We start from the raw sequence: 24,531 nt of genomic DNA on the forward strand, positions 1-24,531 counted from the left end.
AAGTGTCTGGTATTGAAGTGGTTGAGGGGTGGCTGGAGGTGGTAAAAACGTGGCTCAGTCTCTGCTTTTATTTTCCCCCAACCACAAGTGTAAATGCCTGTTCGCACTGCCCGCACTCTAAACCGCAGTGGTTTAGTGTTTGGGAATCTCTCTGCTCCAGCTACAGTGAGCCAGCTGTGGGAGGCAGTGTGATGCATGTTTCAGCATTCCTTTTTTTTTGTCCCAACTTTATTTCAAGTGCACAAAGTGACACTTTATTCATGTCACTGTTAGCATTGTGGTGCATGGCACTGCTGTATAGTAGGGTTGCCAACTGTCCGGTTTTCTCCCGAACAGTCCGGTTTTTGAATGATGTGTTCGGGTTTTCATCTGCCCCAGACCCGGACACATCATTCACACGGACTGCACCGAGAGTGACATCTGATGTGTCTCCCCTCTCTGACCGCAGCCTGGTTCAGCACAGTGCCAGTGAATCAAAGCTCCTCCCTCCTTCTCCGCTCTGTATACACCCACAGGAGGAGGAGGGGGGAGCAGGGACGCTCTGATCGAGGTCTGTACAAAGTTTTCTATACTGTGTAGATGAACATGGGGAAGGGGAGAGAGTGGCTGGAAAGAAGGACAATTTAGAAAATATGTGGATTGATTCAGGGGATAGGAGGATATGTGCTGGGGGGGCTTTGGCAGGGGAAAGACATGTTAGAAGTGTGGGTTGGATTTGAAATCTGACAACCCCTCCTAGCACTAGCCCTCTCACTTCTCAAAGCACCCCCCAGCACATATCCAACCCCCCAAGCGCCCCCAGCACAGATCCTACTCCCCTTGCACTAGCCATCTCCCCTCACAAATCGCCCCCCCAGCAAATATCCAACCTCCCCAAGCGCCCACCAGCACATATCTGACTCCCCATCGCTCTAGCCCTCTCCTTTCCCAATGCACCCCACCAGCATATATCTAACCCCCCTTGCACTAGCCCTCTCCCCTCTCAAAACACCCCCCCAGCATATAATCGACCCCCCCCAAGACATATCAGATCCCCCAAGCGCTCCCAGCACATACCCCCCCATCTTGCACTAGCCCTCTCCCCTTCCAAAGCACCCCCTAGCACATATCTGACCCCCCCCCGTAAGCATTGGCCCTCTCTCTGAAGAAAAGGTGGCGACCCTACTATATAGTGACATGCAATCCTTACCTGCATGCCGTGATAAAAATGTAGCATGTCTGTATTTTATTGCAGTTCAGTGCAATGCACCTCTGGGGTGCGGTGCAGTTAACATGACACATAGAAAACAATTGTTTTCAGTCTGTCCTAGCAGTAACCTGCGTTCCGGTCTGGTAAAATGCAAGTCACTGTACTATATGTGAACAGGGCTTGAATGAACCTTTGCTGTCCAGTCAGCAGGCTGTAGGTAAAGAGAAGAGACCACTGTATTGCCTAACTGTTACTGGTGTAATCTATCTGTCATGCAATGTGACAGAGCTGTATAAATCTAAGGCCAGGATGTACAGAGATGCAAACCCCTTAGTTGGTAAAACAGCTTTCATACTTCTGTATATCAGTGGAGTGGATTGCCTGGAGTTAATCTTTAAATACAATCCTGTTCCCATCCATTCATAGAAGCCTCATAAACGCATCTCACCTGGCCCTGTTCAGCCATGGCTTTCTCAAGATCTTCTATTCTTGTTTGGTAATGATGAATGTCAGATTGCAGTTGCTCTCGAGTCTGTAAGAACAACAAAAAATTTCCACTTTCAGCTGATATGTGCCAATTCAGCATTAATACAGATATCAGTTATTTACACTTCTAATAGTTCATAGCCACAAAAAATATACAACATGAACCAATAAAGGATTGAGGGGTTTAAGAGGTTATCTCTGCAAAGACAATGGCTTGTGAATAACAGAAATGTAAAGGAAAAGGGGAAAAAGAAATGAAACAAATAAGCACCTTGACTTCCCGCTCTGCATCCAGGGTTCCACCCACTTGTTCCTGCAGAAGGGCATATGCCCGCTGTAAGGCCTGGTACTCCATAGTTAGCTGGCGGAACCTCAGCTCTGTCTCTTCTTTGGCCATGCCCTGTGTAGAGAATATTAAAAGCTGAACTCCAGGAAAACTAAAAGACCACATAAAGCATTTTATTTACCTGATCCTTCACTCCATGCAGCCAGATGGGTACCTGCAGCCTCTTCTCCTCTGATCTCATCAAGACCTGCATAGCCCTGCATTGGATGTGAGGATGCTGAGGGACGATCCATTGATGGAGTGTAGGGGAGCACCGTCTGGCAGGTGTGTTAGAGGTTTTGGGATGTTTCAGACTTACATAAACACATTTCTTGTTGGCGTAAACAACATTAGTTTTCTTGAGGGAACATCTCTCAAATGCCATTGGAACTATATTTGCACATGACTAGTTCACTGTCTTATAATACAATGGGGATATAGAGACTAATGTTTCAGATTTGGACAATGTATACATATTTAATTAATGCCATTGTTTTAGGGGCGCTTTTTCAAACATTGGACCCAAAGCTATGTCAATAAGGATAACAATAACTTGACCCTTTGACATATTTGACCCATGGCATGTAGGATACTACATCTAGAGTTTGGACTTAGAATATGCTTCTCTCACAGAAACTGATGTAGAAAGAAAGACATAGAAAGGTATACACCCATGTGGCAATGGCTACTGAAACTTTCTAAATACATGAACACAAGTTGAAAGAGGAGACTCCACAAAAATAAGGAATGGCTCTGCCAGAGTGGACTCCACAAGGTGAAGGAAAACTGCCAGAGGAGAAACACTAGAATCTACACTACAAGAGATAAATAGCAAGAACCTGGTTTCTTGCAATCGCTTGAGATGCCTGGAGTCCTGTTTGCTATGGAAATTGTAGGCCAGCTATAACGCAAGCCAAGTAACGCTTTAGTGTATCCCTTTGCACATACAGACCATTGTCAAAACTCATTAGCTAGGCCGGATAGTTTGTGTAGGTGTATTGTATGCATGTTTGTGACACACTCTGTATGTTCTGCATTGTTTTTCTACAACTGTAAGTAGTTTGTGCAGTATATGCAACATTCTTGTTTTTTAGTAAAGGTTCCATTAATATACTACCAGGGGAGCAAAGGAACAAGTAAGTACAAGGGCATTTTCCATCCCCTAGACAGAAATGAGCAGCTAAAGAGGAAGTAAAGTCTTCTTTTTTAATTGTACCTACTGGTAAGCCTATAATAAGGCTTACCTGTAGGTACTGTAAATGTCTCCTAAACTTGCACCGTTTAGGTGATATTTACTATATACGCCGCTGAATACATCTTCGGCTTATGCACTCTTAAAGAATGGCTATATGTGCTGTTTTTTCAGAGCCCTGTGCCATGACAGGCAGCTCCCGCTCGCATGACGTCATTGCGGCTCTGGCCACTCACAGTGCTGGAGCCCGCAAACCCAGAAGAAACACCATGGAAGATGTCAGCCATCTCAGCGGTGTGCGGGCGCCGCTGCAGGGCTTCGTTCTAAGGTAAGTATTTCATAATGAGCTACCCTGTTTCCCCGAAAATAAGACCTAGCGTGATTGTCGGTGATGGCTGCAATATAAGGCCTACCCCCCAAATAAGCCCTAGTTAAAGTCCTTGTAGGTCTTATTTTCAGGGTAGGGCTTATTTTCGGGGAAACAGGGTAGAGCTTATTTGGGGGGTAGGGCTTATATTGCAGCCATCACCGACAATCACGCTAGGTCTTATTTTCGGGGAAACAGGGTAGTATGGGATGCCTTTGTCTTAGAGGTTTTTTTTTTTCTTTTTATCTTGGGTTTATAACCTCTTTAAACCTTGCAGTGTGGACACAGCCCCCCTGCAAAAGAGGACTTTTAATTCTACTGGGGTTGGTCTTTAAGCCTATCAAATTCACGTCTATTCGTACTTTTTTTTTACTGTGTAGTTTATGGCTTCATAGGCATTGCAGGAAACAGGAGGCACAACAATGACTATAGCTGGAATTTTTGGAGAGGAGGTTAGATATGTGTTGGAGAATGACCACTTTAATTTTATATGATATGTTCTTTTAATACCCATGAACTTATATAATTTCATACATTGTACAGTGGTATTAAAATTCTTGTCAGTATATAATTATGGTATTTCAGTCCCTTAAAGGACAAGTACTGACATCTACAACTTAACATGAATATTAATGCCCATCTTCAGATCAATTCATCACTATCAAACAAAGCTGTTCATTTTACTGGACTCTTTTTAACAGATTACAAATAGATAACACCATGTTAGATGTGCAGGAGGCATTTTGTATAGCTGGATTATTGAATGAAGATCTTTCACCTCTTCCACATCTTCATCTGGTGTGCAGGGGGTACGGTCTGTTCTATCGGTCTGGTAGGATATTGAAGAACCATCAGAATCCAGCGAGGCCTCTTCATCATAACCAAAGAAAGTTTCCACAACTGGCTGATAAAGAAAATATAAATAATGAAAAGAACATTAGCACATGTCATTTAAATCTGAACTCCAGTTAAGCAGCTAAATATTCAATGGAGATATCTATATATGTGACCTGTTTTACACTTGCCAAATGATTTTTTAATTCTGTTCAGCTGGCGGACAGATCCTGGGCCTCTTGATAGACTACATAGCAATTACCAGCACTGTGTGGTCCAGGACCTTCCTTGGCATGTTATGGGACAATGAAGAAGCAATAGTATACTGATGAGATCATCTCCCTGCTATTCTCTCTTTACAAATGCTGAATGTGTGGCTGATTGCACTGTGCAAACCAAGAGTGCTCTGATTGGCTTAGAGTACAGAGACTCCCTCTTCCATTTTAAGGAGTAACCCCACTTTTGTTGAGAAAAAAATCCCTTCTGGGCAATCATTGTACATTGCAGGGATTTTAAAGAGGAAATAAACCCTGATGGGTTTCACTTCCTCTTTTTTTTCCCTGCAAAGTAAAAGCATAATGGGCTAGTATGCATCGAAAACGAAGCAATACGTTTTTCACATTTTTTTGTGGTAAATTAGGGCCTCGACTTATACTCGGAACGACTTATACTTGAGTATATACGGTAATCAGTGACTTCAGCATCAGGGACCTCATAGCTGTTAATCAAGCAGTGAATGCCCGTTCTGAAAGCACGCTGGATGCAGGGCAGCCCAACAACTCAATAGCATACTAGGCAAGTCTTGGCCAGTGGTCTATTCTCATGACCCAGTAAGTCAGTGGATCATCAGCTGGAAAGCTCTCCACCCCCGAGGTAATCGTCCAGCATGTGATGCTGACGCTGTCGATGGGATGTGGAAGCTGACAGCCCTGGGAGGCGAGGACTAAAAAAATTCCGAAATGCCTCGCTTAGGCGGACGCCTTCTCCAACGCTCCTCTTTTGACCAACAGAAGGCTCAAAACTACGTTTTCCATGACACTGTAACCTACTGGAGTCAGGAAAAAAGGTTCAATAAAATTCTCTTCAACGTGTCCTCAAGAGATTTTATCTTCTGCACTCTCTGTGGGGATGGGATAGGTTCTGAGACCTTCCCCTTATAACGGTGGTCAAGGAGGGTTGCCAACCAGTAATCATAATTCTCCTTTATGCCACGTATTCTTGGGTCCTTTCGCAGGCTTTGAAGCATGAGGTTGCCCATGCTGCTCAAATTTGCCGAGGCTTGAGAAGCAGACTCCTCGGGGTCAGTCAGGATGACAGCATCGAGAACTTCCTCCTCCCAGCCACGTACTACTCCCAAGGGTCCTGGGGTTGGAAAGCCATTGCTTACAGATTGATGCATGTCTTCCTCTGCTTTGAAGCCTATGAAAGTGCCAAAATCCTCCTCCTCATCCTCCTCCCCTCTCTCCTCCTGTGTGTTCTGTGACATAGGAATGATGGTGTCTGGATAAAGTGGGCCTTGAGAAGAAAGGAAGATCTCCTCTTCATGCTGCTCTGCCTCCAGTGCCCTGTCCATAATGCCACACAGAGTCTGCTCCAGTAGGAACACAACAGGGATTGTGTCACTGATGTATGCACTGTCACGGCTCACCATCCTGTGGCCTCCTCAAATGGTGACAATACAGTGCATGCATCCTTAATGATCAGCCATTGGCGTGGAGAAAAAAAGCAGAGGCGGCCTGAGCCTGTCGTCGTGCCATATTCGCACAGGACCTCTGCTGCATGTATAGCCGCTGCAGCATTGCCAAAGTCGAGTTCCACCTGGTGGGCATGTCACAAATCAGGCGGTTTACGGGCAGGTAAAATCCCCTCTGAATTTCAGCCAACCGAGTACTGGCTGTGTATGACTGCCTGAAATGGCTACAGACTTATCTGGCCAGCTTTAGCACATCTTGCAACCCTAGGTATGTATTTATGAAACTGCACCACCAAATTGAGGACATGTGCCAGGCATGGCACATGTGTCAACTTTCCCTGTCTAAAGGCGGACAGGAGGTTTGAGCCATTATCGCACATCACCATTCCTGGCTCCAGCTGGCATGGTGTGAACCACCTCTGGGCCTGTCCCTGCAGAGCTGCAAGAATCTCTGAATGCTTAGGGTCTAAATGATGTTCATAGGACAATTCTGCAGAGGAAGGCATGGAGGTGGCAGAGGAGGAGGAGAGGGTTGAGCGCACCAGTCTGGCATCATCACCACCAGCTGTATGGAGACATGGGGGCACAACAAGCTGCAGCACTGAGCCCTGTCTTGCATCCTTTCAAGTAGCAAGCAGTGTTACCCAGTGTGCTGTGAACGAAATATATCGTCCCTGCCCATGCTTGCTGGACCACATGTCAGCAGTAAGGTGGATTTTATGGCTGACTTCCTTGCCCAACGATGCCAGAACATTCCCTTCCACGTGATGGTAGAGGGATGGAACGGCCTTACGTGAAAAGTAGTAGTGACTGGGAACCTGCCATTGTGGTACAGCACATTGTGCGAATTCACGAAAGGGAGCAGAACAGCCAACAGCTATAACAAGCTTGCATTTAGATGCTGGGTATGTGGGTGGCAGGGACTGTATTTTTTTCCGCTGCAGCAGATGGGGCAGAGAAATTTGCCGGCTACAGTCTACAGCTGGTGGAGTGCTGCTGGCAGATGTGTTGCTAGGACCTGTGACACCCTGTGCTATACCATCATCCCTGTCAGTGGAGGCAGCTGAGAAGTAATGACTCAGTATAGCAGGGGCAGACTGAAGTGGGTAAGGAGGAGAAGGGACAGATTTGTGCCTCTTTTGTGTGGCTTTTAGGTGCTCTTGCCAACGGGCTGAGTGGTTGGACGTTAAATGCCTTGTTAAGCATGTGGTACCCAAATGGCTGGTGTTTTTGCCACGTTTGATGTGCCTGAGACACAGTTTGCAGATAGCAACAGTGCGATCTGCTGCAGATGTGCTGAAAAAGGCCCAGACAGCTGAGCTTTGGGGAGTGGGCCGGGAGATAACAGCTGCAGAATGTGATGGAATAGGGTGGCTGCTCTCTATTCTTTCTTGATGTCGGCCACCTTGGGGTTGTGCCGCCTCACCTTCAGTTTCCTCCTCTGCTCTATCTGGCACCCAAGTCGCATCAGTGACCTCATCATCATTATCATCTCCTCCATCATCATCATTACCACTGGAGACAACTTGGCAATACGCTGCGGCTGGGGGAACATGAATGCCAATTTGTCTACCAGTGTTCTCCCCTCTTTCTAGGCTCATGTTCCTGTCATCCTCAACCTCAGAACCAACATCTGAATCCAGCAATGGCTGGGTATCATCAAGAAGCAAGTGGCTGACGCTGTGGTCAAATAACTCAGCTGACTCCTCCATGGCTGATGTTGGGGCTATGGAATAGATGTGGACAAGGAGCCAGGTTTATCCACTCTGGCAACTGCAGGGGACTGCAAACTTGTCTCTGCTTGCGTGACAGAGGATGAGGAGGATGAGGAAGGTTTAGTAAGCCAGTCCACCACCTCCTCTGCATACTGTGGCTGGATAGCATGGACAAAATCACTAAACAGAGGAAATTATGCCCTGCCTGAGGACTGACCACCACGTCCACCTTTGCCTGTGGACACATTTGTTGCTGGCCTCCTTACAGTGCCAAGGGACGTCTGTCTACCTGTCCTTGTTGTCCTCCCAGACATTATTGGGAGGGAGGGGGCGGTGCTTTTAAGCAAATGTAAAGAAGAAGTGGAAATCTGTACGTAGATGCACTTTAATCAATGTAAAGTGGTGTTTGGTGCACTTTAATTTGAGTACTCACACTACACAGACACACTCCACGGATACACTATAATATACTACAATATAATGCGCCAAACATACAGTAACGCACAAAACTATATGGCGTTAAAATGACAGTAACGCACACAGAACTATATGGCATTGAACTGGCAGTAACACACAAAAAGCTATATGGCGTTAAACTGGCAGTAACGCACTCAGAACTATATGGCGTTAAACTGGCAGTAATGCACCCAAAACTATATGGTGTTAAACTGGCAGTAACGCACACAGAACTATATGGCGTTAAACTGGCAGTAACACACACAGAACTATATGCCGTTAAACTGGCAGTAATGCACACAGAACTATATGGCGTTAAATTGGCAGTAATGCACACAGAATTATATGGCGTTAAACCGGCAGTAATGTACACAGAAGTAAATTGCGTTAAACTTGCAGTAATGCACAAAACTATAAGGAGTTAAACTGGCAGTAACGTAAAGTACTGTAAATGGCGTTAAACTATATGGCGTTAAACTGGCAGTAACCCACACAAAACTATATGGCATTAAACTGGCAGTAACGCACACAGAACTATATGGCGTTAAACTAGCAGTAACGCACACAGAACTATATGGCGTTAAACTGGCAGTAACACGCAAAACTTTAAGGCGTTAAACTGGCAGTAACGCCCACAAAACTATATGGCATTAAACTAGCAGTAACGCACACAGAACTATATGGCGTTAAACTGGCAGTAATGCAAAAACTATAAGGCGTTAAACTGGCAGTAACGCACACAAAACTATATGGCGTTAAACTGGCAGTAACGCACACAGAAGTAAAAGGCGGTATACTTGCAGTAACGCACAAAACTATATGGCATTAAACTGGCAGTAACACACACAGAACTATATGGCATTAAACTGGGAGTAACACACACAAAACTATATGGCATCAAACTGGCAGTAACGCACACCAAACGATATGCGTTAAACTGGCAGTAACACACACAGAAGTAGAAGGTGTTAAACTGGCAGTAACGCAATCAAATAGACAGTGTTCAACCGTCACTACACTGACGCTATCTGAACTGTCCCTACTTTAGCTATACACTAATGTCAAGATTACTGACACGGTCTGACTACATTTAACTGAAGCAATCTGAGCTGTCCCTACTCTACACTAATGTATGTATGAATGACACGGTCTCACTACACTACAGTGAAACTATCTGAGCTGTCCCTACTCTAGCTGCACACTTTGCAAAGCTGAATGATCGTCCTCCTCACTACACTCACACTATCCCTAGACTGACAGTAACCTAATATTCTACACTGAGAATTGAAGCAAAATAGCACAGTATAGCACACTAACTAACTAACTAATAGTACTGAACAGAGCCCTCTTCTATCTCTCTCCATGCCGAAATCACACTGAAAATGGCTGCCATTGAAAGAATACTTTTATACTGTGGTGCGGGAATGAGCCATGATTGGATAAAGTCACAGTGTCCAATCATGACTCTGACAGTGCTCTGTGCCCTGATTGGCTGAAGCTTTCACGGCTTCAGCCAATCAGGGCTTGAAATGCACTGTTCAGCGCCGCAATGCATTGTGCTCGGTTCGGGGGCCGAACAAACAGTCGAACGACCTGTTTGTTTGCATGTTCGCCGAACATCCGAACAACGAAAGTTCGGCCCGAACTTATGCTCGAGCCAAACCGTTCGCCCTTCCCTAGTTGACACCAGAACAGGAATAGAGTGGAAATCATCCATGGGGGCAGTAGTTCTGGTGACAAGCTGGGATTCCCTCACTTCCTGTTTTGGCTATGAGACAAGAAGTGAAGAGAAATCTCCCCAAAGGGACACAGATGGCAAAAAATCTGACAGGGTTTATACCCATCCCTTACTCTATCCAGAATAAAAAAAGTTTTGCCTTTAACAACAATTTACATCTGAAATATAAGTTCACAGTAAATATTGTACACATAGAAAAAGCCTTGTGCCTTAAAAGCAAATTGTACACTTTCAAATGCTTTTGTTGTTTTAACTAAGTATTAGTGTATTTACATTCCCTGTGTTATTTGTTTGCCTTACCTTGTATTTATGGGTTTACATGTTGTGGCTGCAGTTTGTAGTGTATTCCCCTATGTATTCATTCATCTAGCTTGTCCTTATTTGCTACAAGGGACAGGCAACTTTTTGTTCCAGTTTACACAGCGTCCAGTCCATGCCTTACCATTTTTTCTGTGATGCATCATAAATGTGGGGGTGCTAATGTGATGAAAAATTGCAAGGTGATCTCTCTGTCAATTGCTCTGTCTGTGTCAGATCTAATTTCTATTTAGCTCTCACCTGCAGTGAACTTAATTAAGAGACCCAAAGATTGTGGGATATGTAGTTTCTTCACAGGAATTGTCAGTTCTCAGACTACAGACAGAGGCCATTTATTAACCTGTGCAGTGATAAGCCTAATTTTCTTTATTATTTTTTATTCTTTTTTTTTTTTAAATGTTCATAATAAAGTTACAAACATTAAAACAGAGTCAACAGTCAGATCTACAATACACAGAAACTGTGCATACAGTCCAACAAATGACACCGTAAACTGCATGATCAATGCACATCTTCTGCAGTTGAAAGACCACAAGGTGCATGTAGGAAGGTTTATAATGCATTAAAATTTAAATGGCAAACAGCAATTATATAACAAGATGATGGATGTAAAATATAAGTGACATTTGTGCAGAAAACTAATAAAGCACTTTGGAGGAACAAATTGCTATATTTGTGCTTCACTGGATCTGCTAATCAGGAACAGCAGTTCCTGACAGGAAGATTTGTTTTCTATGATTAGTTCTGACCATAAAACTCAGAATAAAAATGGAAAATGCTTTTACCTTAGGGAGTTTTGTCATCTTTTTCCGCTGCTTCCGTAATCTTAAAAGCTTTTCTCGGTCCTGCACATATAAATTAATTGCACAGTGAAGAGAAATTTTCCAGTTTGCATCTGGCATAAGAAAGTTAAAATACGAGCCATGATGAGTGATTCCCAAACATAATGCATGAAAAAATGGATAGCAGGCTTACTTTGAGTCTGCCAGTTTAATAACTTTTTGGTTATACACAGTGCCTAGTCCCCAGTATAATCATCATGGAGGTGATGTAAATCTCCTTTTGCTTAGGAAAGGGCTGGGAACATCTTGTATGCTGTGTGCATACTAGGGCAATGTCACTTTAAAACTGTCATTGACGCAGCATCTGACATGCTGTTTAATAGGACCAAGCACAAGGATGCCAAAACAAAATTCCTCTCAGGAAGTTACCAAGGAAAACTCCTGTTCTCTATGGAAAGTCAGTGAATCTACGACTTGCCCATGGCTCAATGCCCATTCTCCATCAAAGAGGGGAAGCTGGAAGCTCTTTATTCTGCATCTTGCTGCTAATACTGTTAAGGAAACATCACAAATGTAGTAAAATTGGCAAGCCAACTCATTTTTGTATTGGGTATTATCAAATCCATTTCATGCACATTTGTGGTAGGGCCATAGCTCCTTGCCCAAAGATCCAGCACACCTTCTCTCCTTGTCTGAGTGAAAAAAAGAAAGGCTAGTGTGGGAGATGAGAACACTTGACCTACACATCCTTAGACTCTGGGACAGTTTTGGCCAGGACACAAGATAACAAGGCCAAGTTGGGATTTAAGTAGGGGTGAGGCCTGGTGCACTTCAGTCTTGCTTAGATGTAAACCAAAAACCTGCGCAGGTAGATTGCATCTCTAGTATCTAGAGATTTAGTAGATCTAAAGCTAAACATTCACTAAGCAAATTTTAGCTGTATCCTAATGAACCGGTGAAATTTTCCAGGTGGAAAATTATTGGCCAAACAGATGCAAGCACTTTTGGGGTATTTTGACAGCTGGCAGTGGCTGTAAAGCCAATGACAGTGACGCAACCACGTCAGCCGGGACCCGGAAGTCGATGCGCAACATGAGGAAAGAGTTTGGGGGCTTATGTACAGTTATAACATATTGCTTGTTTACCGCATTTGTCTTGTGAGTAGTTTTAATCTTTTGTAATAAACCAGCTTTTACGAAATACTACACTATGGGGGTTATTTACGAAAGGCAAATCCACTTTGCACTACAAGTGCACTGCAAGTGCACTTGGAAGTGCAGTCACTGTAAATCTGAGGGGGACTTGCAAGGAAAATAAAAAACAGCATTTCAGCTTGCACATGATTGGATGAAAAAATCAGCAGAGCTTCCCCTCATTTCAGATCTACCCCTCAGATGTACAGCGACTGCACTTCCAAGTGCACTTGCAGTGCACTTGTAGTGCAAAGTGGATTTGCCTTTCGTAATTATCCCCCTATGTGTCCTTTACAATTACTTTTGATCTGGATGGATTCCTTGTCAGTTACTACATGGAGAGCTGCTTCTAAGAGGTCTGATGATCCCCTTGTCTTGTCACATGTAATACACACAAAGCTTGTTGGACCATCCATTATAGGTGGTCAAACATTCTGGTAAGGTACATCTATTCACTAGAGCATGTGTTTGCGGTGGAGGTGTCTCATTTTCACTTCCTTCATTTGAAATTAATTTTTTTTTGGAAGATTCACTATTAATCTGCTGGGAATTTACTAATATGACTTTTTGTGTGAATTCATCACATATTTGAAATATATATACTTTTTTCCCCACACGGTTTTTTTATTCCTGCCTGTTTTTTCCATTTTTTTTCCTTGGATGGACATATTTTCCTTATATTTGAATATTGTTTGTATACATTGTTTACACTTGTTTTTTGAGGGTTTTATCAATGTTTATGTAGGATTTTGTGTCAAGATCTATAAAGCCGTCTACACACGGGTGGACTTTTCAGCATCAAACGTCCGACGGTCTTTCCGACAGACTTTCGATGGAGTTACGACGGACTTTTGGACGATCGGACTTGCCCACACATGAACGGACTAAAGTCTGTTCAAAAGTCTGTTCGAAAGTCCGTTGGTATGACGTACGAAGGGACTAGAATAAGGAAGTTCATAGCCAGTAGCCAATAGCTGCCCTTGCGTCCTTTTTTGTCCGTCGGACTAGCATACAGACAAGTGGATTTTTTGACCAGACTCGAGTCCATCGGAAAGATTTGAAACATGTTCCAAATCTAAAGTCCGTCTGATTTTCGACAGAAAAAGTCCGCTGAAGGTCTGATGAAGCCCACACACGGTTGGATTGTCCAACGGATTGGTTCCGTCGGACCAGTCCGGTCGAAAAGTCCGCCCATGTGTACACGGCATAAGTGTTGGCAGCTAATTTTTTCACTTCTTATGCCGCGTACACACGGTCGGACTTTCCGGCATACTTGGTCCGGCGGACCAGAGTGTGCCGGACAATCCGCCCGTGTGTAGGCACCGGCGGACTTTTCCGGCGGACTTTTTCCCAAAAGCCCGCCGGACCTAGATTTGAAGAAAGTTCTAAATCTTTCCGCCGGACTCAGTTTCGGGCGGAAGGTCCGCTCGTGTGTGTGCTGGTCCGACGGAAAGCCCGCTCGTGTGTAGGCTGGTCCGACGGACCAGATACGACACGAGGGCAGGGTATTGCATCTCACGCTCGCTGCAATAGGAAAAACACATTTTCCTATTGCGGCGAGCGCGGGGCATACCAGGCCCTTAGGTCTGGTATGGATTATAAAGGGGAACCCCGCTACGCCGAAAAAACGGCGTGGGGTCCCCCTAAAATCCATACCAGACCCCGATCCGAGCACGCAGCCTGGCCGGTCAGGAAAGGGGGTGGGGACGAGCGAGCGCCCCCCCCCCCCTCCTGAACCGTACCAGGCCGCATGCCCTCAACATGGGGGTGGGTGCTTTGGGGGAGGGGGGCGCCCTGCGCCCCCCCCCCCAAAGCACCTTGTCCCCATGTTGATGAGGACAAGGGCCTCTTCCCGACAACCCTGGCCGTTGGTTGTCGGGGTCTGCGGGCGGGGGCTTATCGGAATCTGGGAGCCCCCTTTAATAAGGGGGCCCCCAGATCCCGGCCCCCCACCCTATGTAAATGAGTATGGGGTACATGGTACCCCTACCCATTTACCTAGGAAAAAAGTGTAAGTAATAAAACACACTACACAGGTTTTTAAAATATTTTATTAAACAGCTCGGGGGGGGGGGATCTTCCTCCGGCTTCGGGGGTCTTCTTCCGGCTTCGGGGGTCCCTCCGCTTCATCTTCTCCCGGCGTCCGGTTGGTTCTTCTCCGCTCTCTTCTCCCGGTGTTCCTGTTCTTCGGCCGGCTCCTCTGCTGTCTTCAAGTAGCTCTCTTGCCAGCAGAGGTCCGGACTTCTGGGCTTCTGGGCTTCTGGGCTTCTGGGCTTCTGGGCTTCTGGGCTTCTCTTCCCCAGATGTTGACACGACGCTCTCTCCTGCTGGACTGCTCTCCGAGGGCTGCGTTGTGACTTATATAGGTGGAGACCCCGCCCCCTTTTGATGTCACAGTCCCTGGGCATGCTGGGACTGTGACGTTTTAGGGGGCGTGGTCACTGGGTGATGTTGACCACGCCCCCTAAAACGTCACAGTCCCAGCATGCCCAGGGACTGTGACATCAAAAGGGGGCGGGGTCTCCACCTATATAAGTCACAACGCAGCCCTCGGAGAGCAGTCCAGCAGGAGAGAGCGTCGTGTCAACATCTGGGGAAGAGAAGCCCAGAAGCCCAGAAGTCCGGACCTCTGCTGGCAAGAGAGCTACTTGAAGACAGCAGAGGAGCCGGCCGAAGAACAGGAACACCGGGAGAAGAGAGCGGAGAAGAACCAACCGGACGCCGGGAGAAGATGAAGCGGAGGGACCCCCGAAGCCGGAAGAAGACCCCCGAAGCCGGAGGAAGATCCCCCCCCCGGAGCTGTTTAATAAAATATTTTAAAAACCTGTGTAGTGTGTTTTATTACTTACACTTTTTTCCTAGGTAAATGGGTAGGGGTACCATGTACCCCATACTCATTTACATAGGGTGGGGGGCCGGGATCTGGGGGCCCCCTTATTAAAGGGGGCTCCCAGATTCCGATAAGCCCCCGCCCGCAGACCCCGACAACCAACGGCCAGGGTTGTCGGGAAGAGGCCCTTGTCCTCATCAACATGGGGACAAGGTGCTTTGGGGGGGGGCGCAGGGCGCCCCCCTCCCCCAAAGCACCCACCCCCATGTTGAGGGCATGCGGCCTGGTACGGTTCAGGAGGGGGGGGGGGCGCTCGCTCGTCCCCACCCCCTTTCCTGACCGGCCGGGCTGCGTGCTCGGATCGGGGTCTGGTATGGATTTTAGGGGGACCCCACGCCGTTTTTTCGGCGTAGCGGGGTTCCCCTTTATAATCCATACCAGACCTAAGGGCCTGGTATGCCCCGCGACGGGGCTAGTAAGGTGTCAATCTCGCCGATAAAAGCGGCAAGATTGACATCCTTTTCTAGTCCCGTCGTACCTGAGTCACGTTCAAAATGAACGGACTTGTCCGTGTGTGGGCAAGTCCGTTCATTCTGAAAGTCCGCCGGAACTCCGGCGAAAGTCCGTCGGAAAGACGGGCGGACTTAGCCCGCCGGAAAGTCCCGGCGTGTGTGGGCAAGTCCGTCCGTTTTAAAGTCCGGCGCACCTGGCGGACAAAGTCCGTCGGAAAGTCTGCCGGACCAAGTAGGATAGAAAGTCCGCTCGTGTGTACGCGGCATTACACATCTGAGCACAGAGTTTCCTCCATAAACAAAGGGGGATCTGTCCCAATTTAATTTACAGTTGTAACCAGAGTGTAGTCATCAAAGCACAGAATCCATTGTTTGGTTTTAAAATGAACCTGTGGACAGGATATGGACATTCAATTATTTACATGTACCAAAGAAGCAGTAGATGAGCATTACAGTAAGCCCTTACTGACCTCTGTAGCTGCAGATATTTTGACACAATTAGTCTTCAAAATTCACAGCGCCCTAACCCTAAACCTTTAGACTATGCTTGTCCTAATAAATTATTTAAAATACTTCAAGGTGTGCCAGTAAGTGCTGTGAGAACGAGGTGTGTCAACTTCGGGTGTGGAGAGAAATCACAAAAAATTAAGCAGCTGTTCTAGGGGAAATACTAGTTGTAGTTCTACTATAACTCAAGTGGCATTTTTAATCCCAAATTCTATATCATTTATAAATAGGTTAAAAAGTAAGGGTCCGAATGCCAAACCTTGGGGTTCACTACTAATAACCTCACACCTGACCTGACGTCACACCTCACGTGACTGATCCCCTGATGAAGTCACGTGAGGTGTGACATCACGCGTAGGGACGAGACAGGCTGCAGACGCTGTTAGAGGCTCGCCGCTCGTTGGATGCAATCTACTGTTTTTATTTCTGTGATGTGAGTAGCTTTATTTTTCAATAAAATTTATCTGATGAAACGGTATTACACTATTGGGATCCTCCCTGCTCTTTATATATCCCCCTGCACTACATCTGAGGGAACCATATCCCGGATCTAGGACCGTGAGGGATGCGCTGGAGCCCCTAGGTGGACACCCCAAAGGCTTGCTGATTATATGCGCTTGCCCTATAACCTTAAGTTAAGGGGCCACTACCCACTTGTGTGTATGCACATGAAGACACATGTGATGTCATCCACACTGAGCACTTTAATTGCAACGGCCGCATGCTAAACCGTTGCTGTCACATATTTTAGCTTTATTAAGGACTTTCCGTATATAGCACTTTTTGCACTAAACTGTTCGGGACAATTTATGTTATATTTAGTTGGATGGACGTTTTTGCACATCTGTCACCTTGTATTCAGTATGGGGTACGGATTCCTTTGATTGGAATACCCCATTGCACATTGTCACTTTCTCTGAGCATTTTTTGCACACAGTTTAAATTATTTTTATTTCTATTTATGTATTGCACTATATGATGGAATGTTTTTTTAATGATCACGAGGTTTACTAAATTGCTAGGAGGCCATATTTATGTGCCATCATGTATATATTTTCACGTATATGATATAATTTTTTTCTCTCCACTGGATTAGTTGTATTTATTGGTTAGTGTCACATATCACGTTTTTATTAATAATTTTCTGCATCTGGTTTATGATATAAGATTTGATTCTATGATTTTTTACTCACCTTTATGACACAAGTTTGTTTAGTGAGGATTAGCGCAGCACCACCCATTTATACTTATTTGTTTGACAACTTCGGTCTTTCATGAATCCATGCTGACTATTGCATAAAATAATGTTTTTCAGCAAAAACTATACTATGTGTTTTTTTATTAAACTCTTGAGTGTTTTCCTGACTACAGAAGTCAAACTAAACCGGCTTTGATCCTTTTTAATTACAGGAACCACATTGGCCCTACACCAATCCTGTGGTTAGAAACAATTAAAAACAGTGGCTTTAACACAGCTCAACTTATTAAGATCACATTGGTGTAGGCCATCTTTTGGGCCATATCAATTTTGAGCCTTTGTGGATTATTTGGGGCACATCTATCTGTTAACAGCTTAGTTCCCCCTGTTTCCCAGTCCCGGAGATCCTGTTCTGTTTAATTTAGGGACTAGAAGACTGCCAATTACAACTGTGAGAGGGAGAGGGTGAGCCCAGCTGCTCAGAGACTGACTTAAAGCTGAATACAAGTCAGCCATTAAATATAAGAATTTTGTGGCTCCCCCTCCAGGTGGGAAGAGTAAAATACTTGTTTAGTCTGGAGGGGAAGAAGTAGAGGAATACTTACCTTATGCCTCACTCTCCTGAGATCTTGCGCTCTCCTCCACTCCTGAGATATGGGCGTGCCCCCAACATCATTATGTACAATGCAGCACAGCTGGTACTGCATTGTATGTGATGATGTTGTCAAGGTTGCACCTACATGACCAGTGAAGATTATTAACTTTGTGGGACCTGTCATTCAGTGGAGAAGAAGCCTGTGGTAGCAAGGAAAAAAAATATTTCTGTTGTTTCCTTACCATGGGCGTCCGCAAGGGGGGCAAGAGCCCCCCCAGAAACAGGGATTGGATCGGATCGGCACTTACATTCAGAAGCAGCGCCAGCAATACACATGTGTGCCCCATTATTAGAAGATGGGCACCTTCGTTCCGGGACAATATAATGTCCCGGAATTAAATAGAGGACACCCTACTAACTGATTTCCTGAAGTTCGGCACTGGTTGCTAGAGCCGCCTGCCTCAGTGAGGCCGAGTGGAGCGAGGTCTGCATCTAGTGTTGCATTCTGCACTGCGTCCTGAGATTGTCTCTCTCTCTCCACCCACCTCCTCCTTCTCCGGCCGTGGAGCCCAGTGATCTGCAGGCAGCAGGGAAGGGAGGGACTGATCTTCAGTCTCCACCCACCTCCTTCTCTGGCACCCGCGGCCCTTGCCCACTGACCAGTGGCATCGATTAGACTGGTTCAGAGATCCATCTGATTCCACGACTGCCGTACCTGCAGTGGCAGTGCCTGACTTCTCCTCCAGCCCGCGGACCGCTCAACTGTTGTTGAGGGACCCTGGACCACCATCACTCACCCCCACTCTATGATATCATTATTAGAAGGTGAGGATATGGAATAAGATGGATAACTGCAATAGAAGGTGACACAAGTCGGGGCTGGGCACTGTGACTGGGGGACAGGACAGTAATAATTGAAGCTGACAAGTGAAGTGGGGCTGGGGTCTCTGACCATCTCCTGTACCATGTCCGCAATCTCTGACCGTCTCCTGTACTATGTCTGCAGTCTCTGACCGTCTCCTGTACCATGTTTGCAGTCTCTGACCATTTCTTGTACTATGTCTGCAGTCTCTGACCATCTCCTGTACTACGTCTGCAGTCTCTCGCCGTCTCCTGTATTATGTCTGCAAACTCTGACCATCTTCTGTAGTATGTCTGCAATCTCTTATCATCTCCTGTACCATGTCTGCAGTCTCCGACCATCTCCTGTACCATGTCCACAGTCTCTGACTGTCTCCTGTACCATGTCTGCAGTCTCTGACCGTCTCCGTTACCATGTCCGCAGTCTCTGATCATCTCATGTACCATGTCTGCAGTCTCTGACCATCTCCTGTACTATGTCTGAAGTCTCTGACCGTGATAATGTGATAATGACATTGTCGAAAAGGGGCAGAGCATGGATGACCTTAAAATGTTGCCCCCCCAAAAAAAGTTTTGCGGACGCCCATATTCCTTACCCCTAAACTAAATAAGCATTTTACGCTTACTACACAGGGGCAGGGAAACAAAATGCTTATCTTTAATTTCTAAAATATCTAGCTTTAACAACCTTCAATACTGCTACAGTGAAAATGAATTACTCCATAGTGCCTTCAGCCACAGAAGTCAGAACAAGAACCACCCCCTTCCCAAAACAACTGTAAGGTTATTTTAAAAGTTTAGATGATGCAATGATAATAAGAATGTTTTGTGTCATTAAAAATACTTACAATGACACTCTTCACGTATCCTGCAGTTTCCAGTGTCTAGAAAGACAATATAAATCTGATAAAACCAAAATGAAATAACTTTATCTATAAGCATCAATTGGTTTCCATGCACATTTTACTGTGTAGATGAGGACGCTAATAATCATCCACTGACTCTTCCTGGTAAATTAGCTAAATTCTTCTGATACCTTTAAAGAACAGCTAAGAACCTTGAGGCATTGGTAGGGATATATATTTTAATTATGGGAACCTATAATGGACCAAGGATTAAAGGGTCTGGTAAGGCTGCCCATAAAAAAATGTAGTAAATGCACGTGATCCAGTTATAAATGGCAACGTTTACGAACATTTGGAAAAGCAATACCAGACAGGCACGTGGAAGCATGGGAAGTACTTATTACTGCTTTTAGAGAGATGTATTAAAGGTTTAAGTCAGTTCCATTTTCTGTATCATAAAATGGAAAAACACTTTTACAGTATGCAGCAAGCATATGAGGCTTGCCCAAGTCTGAGGGTCATAGTTAGTTTGGCATTCGCTGTCTGGGAGTGAGTCACTTGCTCCCTTATACCCAGAAGTACCAGGCATTCTTTCTTTGTACCTGGAGGTTGAAAGGAGAGATGGTGTATATAAAAGGCACAGGTGTGAATGGTGCCTTAGACAGGTTATCTATTAGTCATGCATATAAGTGAGTGAAATTAAACATGTCTTACTTTAGAGAGTTCATCAATAAATATTTGTTGTTCATTGATCTGCAGTCTCAAAAAATCGATCTCCCTCTCTTCTCGACTTTGGTCTAGGTCATTCAGAGAACTTGGTCTTCTTATATCTCTCCCACCAACTTTTTGCCTCTATAACGATACGTTTCGAAAATTTTCAAAAAAAAAAATATGTAAAAAGTTGCAATCTATATTTATTATATTTCCACTATTCGCATTCAACTATGCTTAAAGGTTGATGGTGCTTAAAAAAGTATCTTAGCCAAATATGGAGGCTACCACTACAGATCTACTAAAAATTCTAGTTGCCTGGCTTTATCTGGAGTTAATAATTCAGGCAGACCCGAAACAAACATGCAAAAAATTTAAATTAGAGAATTATCGGACTTCCGATCTATACTTCTTCTGTTCAAAGTATTGAAGCCATAGCAATGGCATTAGGAGCTAGAATTCCAAGAAGGGGCAGCCATGACAGATGCTGATGGTATTGAAACAGCTCTCACCATTTCTATGTTCTCCTGGGTTAGAAACTTTAACTTGTTCTCCATACGCCGTAGGGAATGGGACATTTCTTCATTCTTGCGACTCAGCCGCTTGTTTTTGTCTAGAATAGGCTTATACTGACTTTCTGCTTCTCTCAGACGTTTTAACTGCAATACAAGAACACATCATTATAACGTCTTATCCCACCAATACAATGTACACAATATACACAGGTCATTAAAATTATCAAAAAGAACTATATAAAAACACTATAAAATATAATTTCAAACCTGAATGTCTATGATATGTTAACAATTCACAACCCAGGTATGCACCAGTTCTTGGTACCATGGATATCCTCATTGTCATAGATTGTGTTTAACCTAGAAATCTCTAAATTAGACTGACACTCAAAAACTATAGAATTCCTGTGTTATCTGCTGTGAACATCTATAAATGGTAATTGTGCCTAAGCAGTGCCTGCAAAAGAGTATCTGATAGTAGTTCCTGTGTCTTGATCATAGCAGCTGTATATGTGAAATGTTAAATCATCTAAAGCCACGGAAGACTCTGAAAGAGAGGGGCTATATGTGGCAGACCAATATAGGGCATAGCCACTGATAAAACCTATTATAAAAGTTACAGGTGTGTCAGTGTCACACCAGTATCATCAATGAAGCAGGAGGAGGATCCCAACTGTTCAGAAGCTCCTCCTGCTCTGCTCCAGGGTTATCTCCACACATCTAGGACAAATCTAAAGCCAGCCATACATGGATCAAAATTTGTCAAGTTCCTGCTGAACTAGACAAATTTTGATCCATGTATGGGCAGGCTGATTGTACCCAAGTCAATCCATCAATCGACTTGGGTACAATCAGTCTGTCGGATTTTTCTACATACGATTACTGCCAGCGCCTATAGCCGCTAGCAGTAATCATTGTATTCTGCCGGCAGGGTAGGCTTCCCCCTCCCCGCCAGCAGAATACAATAGTGCTGTGGGAGGCATTCACCTATCAACACTGACTGTGTTGATGGGGGACTCAAGCGATTTTATTTCCTTCCACCCGTGGTGGAAGGAAAGAAAATTGATTCGTCTATGGCTTACCTTAGGTATTGCTGCCTCTGACTGCTAGTCTTACGAGATTTGGAGTGAGATTTGGCAATGTCATTACTGTGCTGTTCACAATTTTCCTTGCTGGAGAGGAAGCTATACCTGAGGACCTGCAGTGCAAGTATCTCCCTGCTTCTGATTGACTCAGTCTGTGCTTTCCACACCTTCCTTACTGCTTCTTGAATATTTCCTCACCAGTAATCAGAAAAACAGCTCTGACATGGGGAAGTAAATCTGTGCTTTTCTAACCAGATAGCAAGTATAACTTGCCATAAATTTGTGGCAGTGTTGAATTGTAAGTCTGTTAACTTGCTGCACATTTTCACTGGCAAGTTGTACACTTGCAAAGCACTTGAAGCACAAGTTCTAGTTGACACTTTTCCAATTTGTAGCAAATTTGCATTGCAAGAGCAACCTTGCAGTGGTGAGTCTACAGCAAATTCTCTGCAAGTCACAGTGCCCCCTGTGGTGGGATGACTATTGCACAACATAACTGAACCAGAACTTGCTACAGACTTGCAGAATGTTTGCAATGAAAGTTGATCTGGAGTCCTGCAATGTTGACTTGCTGCAATTGTGCAACAAACTTGTGAAGCCTGGCAAATCTAGCAATAGCTTAGCAAGTCATTTTCAAACTTGCAGCACAATTGCTTGCTAGCTGCATACCAAGCTGACCCCTTCCACACAAAGTCACGGAACAAGTCATGGTAATTGAGTAATGGAATAAAGATCAGCAGCAGGAAGCCTACATTGAATACTGGTGACTAGTCCTTTGCTCTCTTGCTCTCTTTGTCTAAATAGCTTCCACAGTTCAGGTCCTCTCAACTCAAGCATTGATTTTGTTGATGAATGCGTATCAGTTACAGAAAATGGTTTTTACACCTTGTTTAATGACGCTATGTAATAGGAGCTGTCTATTTCCATTCATTACTGTGGGTATACTGTATAAAGGCGGAATAATGTTTTTCATTATATGTTTCAATAAAGGAGACCCTGCACAACCAAAAAACATTGCATCTTTAAGATACGATGACTCTTTCAAAGAGGAAAATAAGGTGGCTGGTGACAAATATTGTCTAAAATATTCCAACTTGGCATATCTCTTGATTGCTGTTCTAAGCAAAGCAAAACTCTTGTCAAAAAGAGAAACACCTTAGCATGTAGTAGCTTAAAAGGGGCTTATTATAAAGCACATTCATAGGTCTAAAATGAAAGTATTTACTGCTAAATTCAGTGGATGCATCCTGTTAAGAGACAGACATACCAGTTCATTCCTCTCTTCAGACAGTAGAGCATTGCGGTCTTCTAGTTTCCGGATAATTGCACTTAACTCAGCAATCTTAAGTTGGAAGCGACGAGCATCCTTTTCATCCAACTGCTGTTCCTGAAACAAAGACCCACTGCAAATAACTGAACTCGTGATTAATGTGGCAGCAAAGCCAAAGACTCCAAAAAACGCATTGACACCCCCAACCAAGAACCAGACATGTGACACATATGGAACAGGGGGCATCAGGGAGGGGGAAATGTATGTTCATGAAAGCACAAAGAAGCCACAGACACCAAATGAACAAACTATTGGAATCACCGACATCTATAAAGCTTTCTCATCCTACCTAAAATACAAATGACATTTCAACCACAGTACTCACCCAAAGACTTTTCTATTCTGCAACAGCAAAATTATATTCTTGATGAAATACAGCTGCCTTCAAAGACAACTGACTCCCTACAGCATAAAGCCAGCTACCTATTCTGGCTCCGTATTGTCATATACAGATTAATGGTTGGTTTCCCCAAAGAACTGTCGCTCTAGAATTGGTCACAATTTCATCATCATTATACAACTGGTGCATGAGAGACTTTGGGTTAATAACCCTCAGAAGTAGGTTGTAGAGGTCAGCTATGCAAATAAAAAAAAAAGCTGTGATGGAAGCTGTAAAATGCCTTGTTGCAGACCCAGACTGGGTTTTTTTTTCAAGCTCTCAAATAAAGGAACAAGGCACACAACACTAAAGCAAAGAAGCAAAGCTTGCATGATCTGTTAGCAAGGACGATGGATTCCACTTTCAATAAGCAGTAATAAAAAAACAGGATTCTAAGAATAACTGGAGGCAAATGATCACATAGTATATATGAATATAGAAAGTAGCAGCATCACACAAACGAGCCAGCACCTAAACTGCCATCGCTTCCGGGGAGTCAGGCAGGGGCAGACTTCAACATGGGATGGCAGCTGTCCTGACAGGTCCTGTTAGAATCAAGCGAGGTTTTCCTTAAGCAAAAATGGTGTCCTTTCCCACCAAAACAATGAAAACAGTAGACACTGATGAAAAATAATGAAATAAGTAATGAAAGTAAGTAATGAAACAAGTAAAATAAGTAATGAAAACTCTAGAAAATAGAATGTCAAACATGGATGTCTACTCTATGTAAGCAAGCCACAAACCAGGTATGCACCAAGTGCCTCTCTGGGCATGGGACTGTAAGCCACTGATACTACTTCATTGGCACTGATTGTGTTTAGCTCATCCCAAAAGTTGACCTGAACACTAAAAGTGAATATCTCCTTCTCAGTGGA

General features: G+C 44.5%; 1 protein-coding gene across 7 annotated transcripts in view; it reads right to left on the reverse strand.

The window, feature by feature from the left end:
- JAKMIP3 (Janus kinase and microtubule interacting protein 3) overlaps nucleotides 1-24,531 on the reverse strand; it is a 278,385-nt gene that overhangs the window by 96,009 nt on the left and 157,845 nt on the right. For 5 of the 7 annotated variants that reach the window (XM_073595683.1, XM_073595682.1, XM_073595684.1 and 2 more), the window contains exons 5-12: nucleotides 23,215-23,334; nucleotides 20,860-21,006; nucleotides 20,351-20,488; nucleotides 19,640-19,675; nucleotides 11,099-11,158; nucleotides 4,338-4,463; nucleotides 1,947-2,075; nucleotides 1,638-1,721 (exon numbers count right to left, since the gene is read on the reverse strand). In XM_073595683.1, coding sequence (XP_073451784.1) covers nucleotides 1,638-1,721; nucleotides 1,947-2,075; nucleotides 4,338-4,463; nucleotides 11,099-11,158; nucleotides 19,640-19,675; nucleotides 20,351-20,488; nucleotides 20,860-21,006; nucleotides 23,215-23,334 — 840 coding nt within the window. The remainder of the gene's footprint in view (nucleotides 1-1,637; nucleotides 1,722-1,946; nucleotides 2,076-4,337; nucleotides 4,464-11,098; nucleotides 11,159-19,639; nucleotides 19,676-20,350; nucleotides 20,489-20,859; nucleotides 21,007-23,214; nucleotides 23,335-24,531) is intronic. The other 2 variants (XM_073595686.1, XM_073595685.1) reach the window with 1 other exon arrangement.

Source organism: Aquarana catesbeiana, linkage group LG08 (genome assembly GCF_042186555.1).
Source record: "Aquarana catesbeiana isolate 2022-GZ linkage group LG08, ASM4218655v1, whole genome shotgun sequence".
NCBI classification, from domain to species: Eukaryota; Metazoa; Chordata; class Amphibia; order Anura; family Ranidae; genus Aquarana; species Aquarana catesbeiana.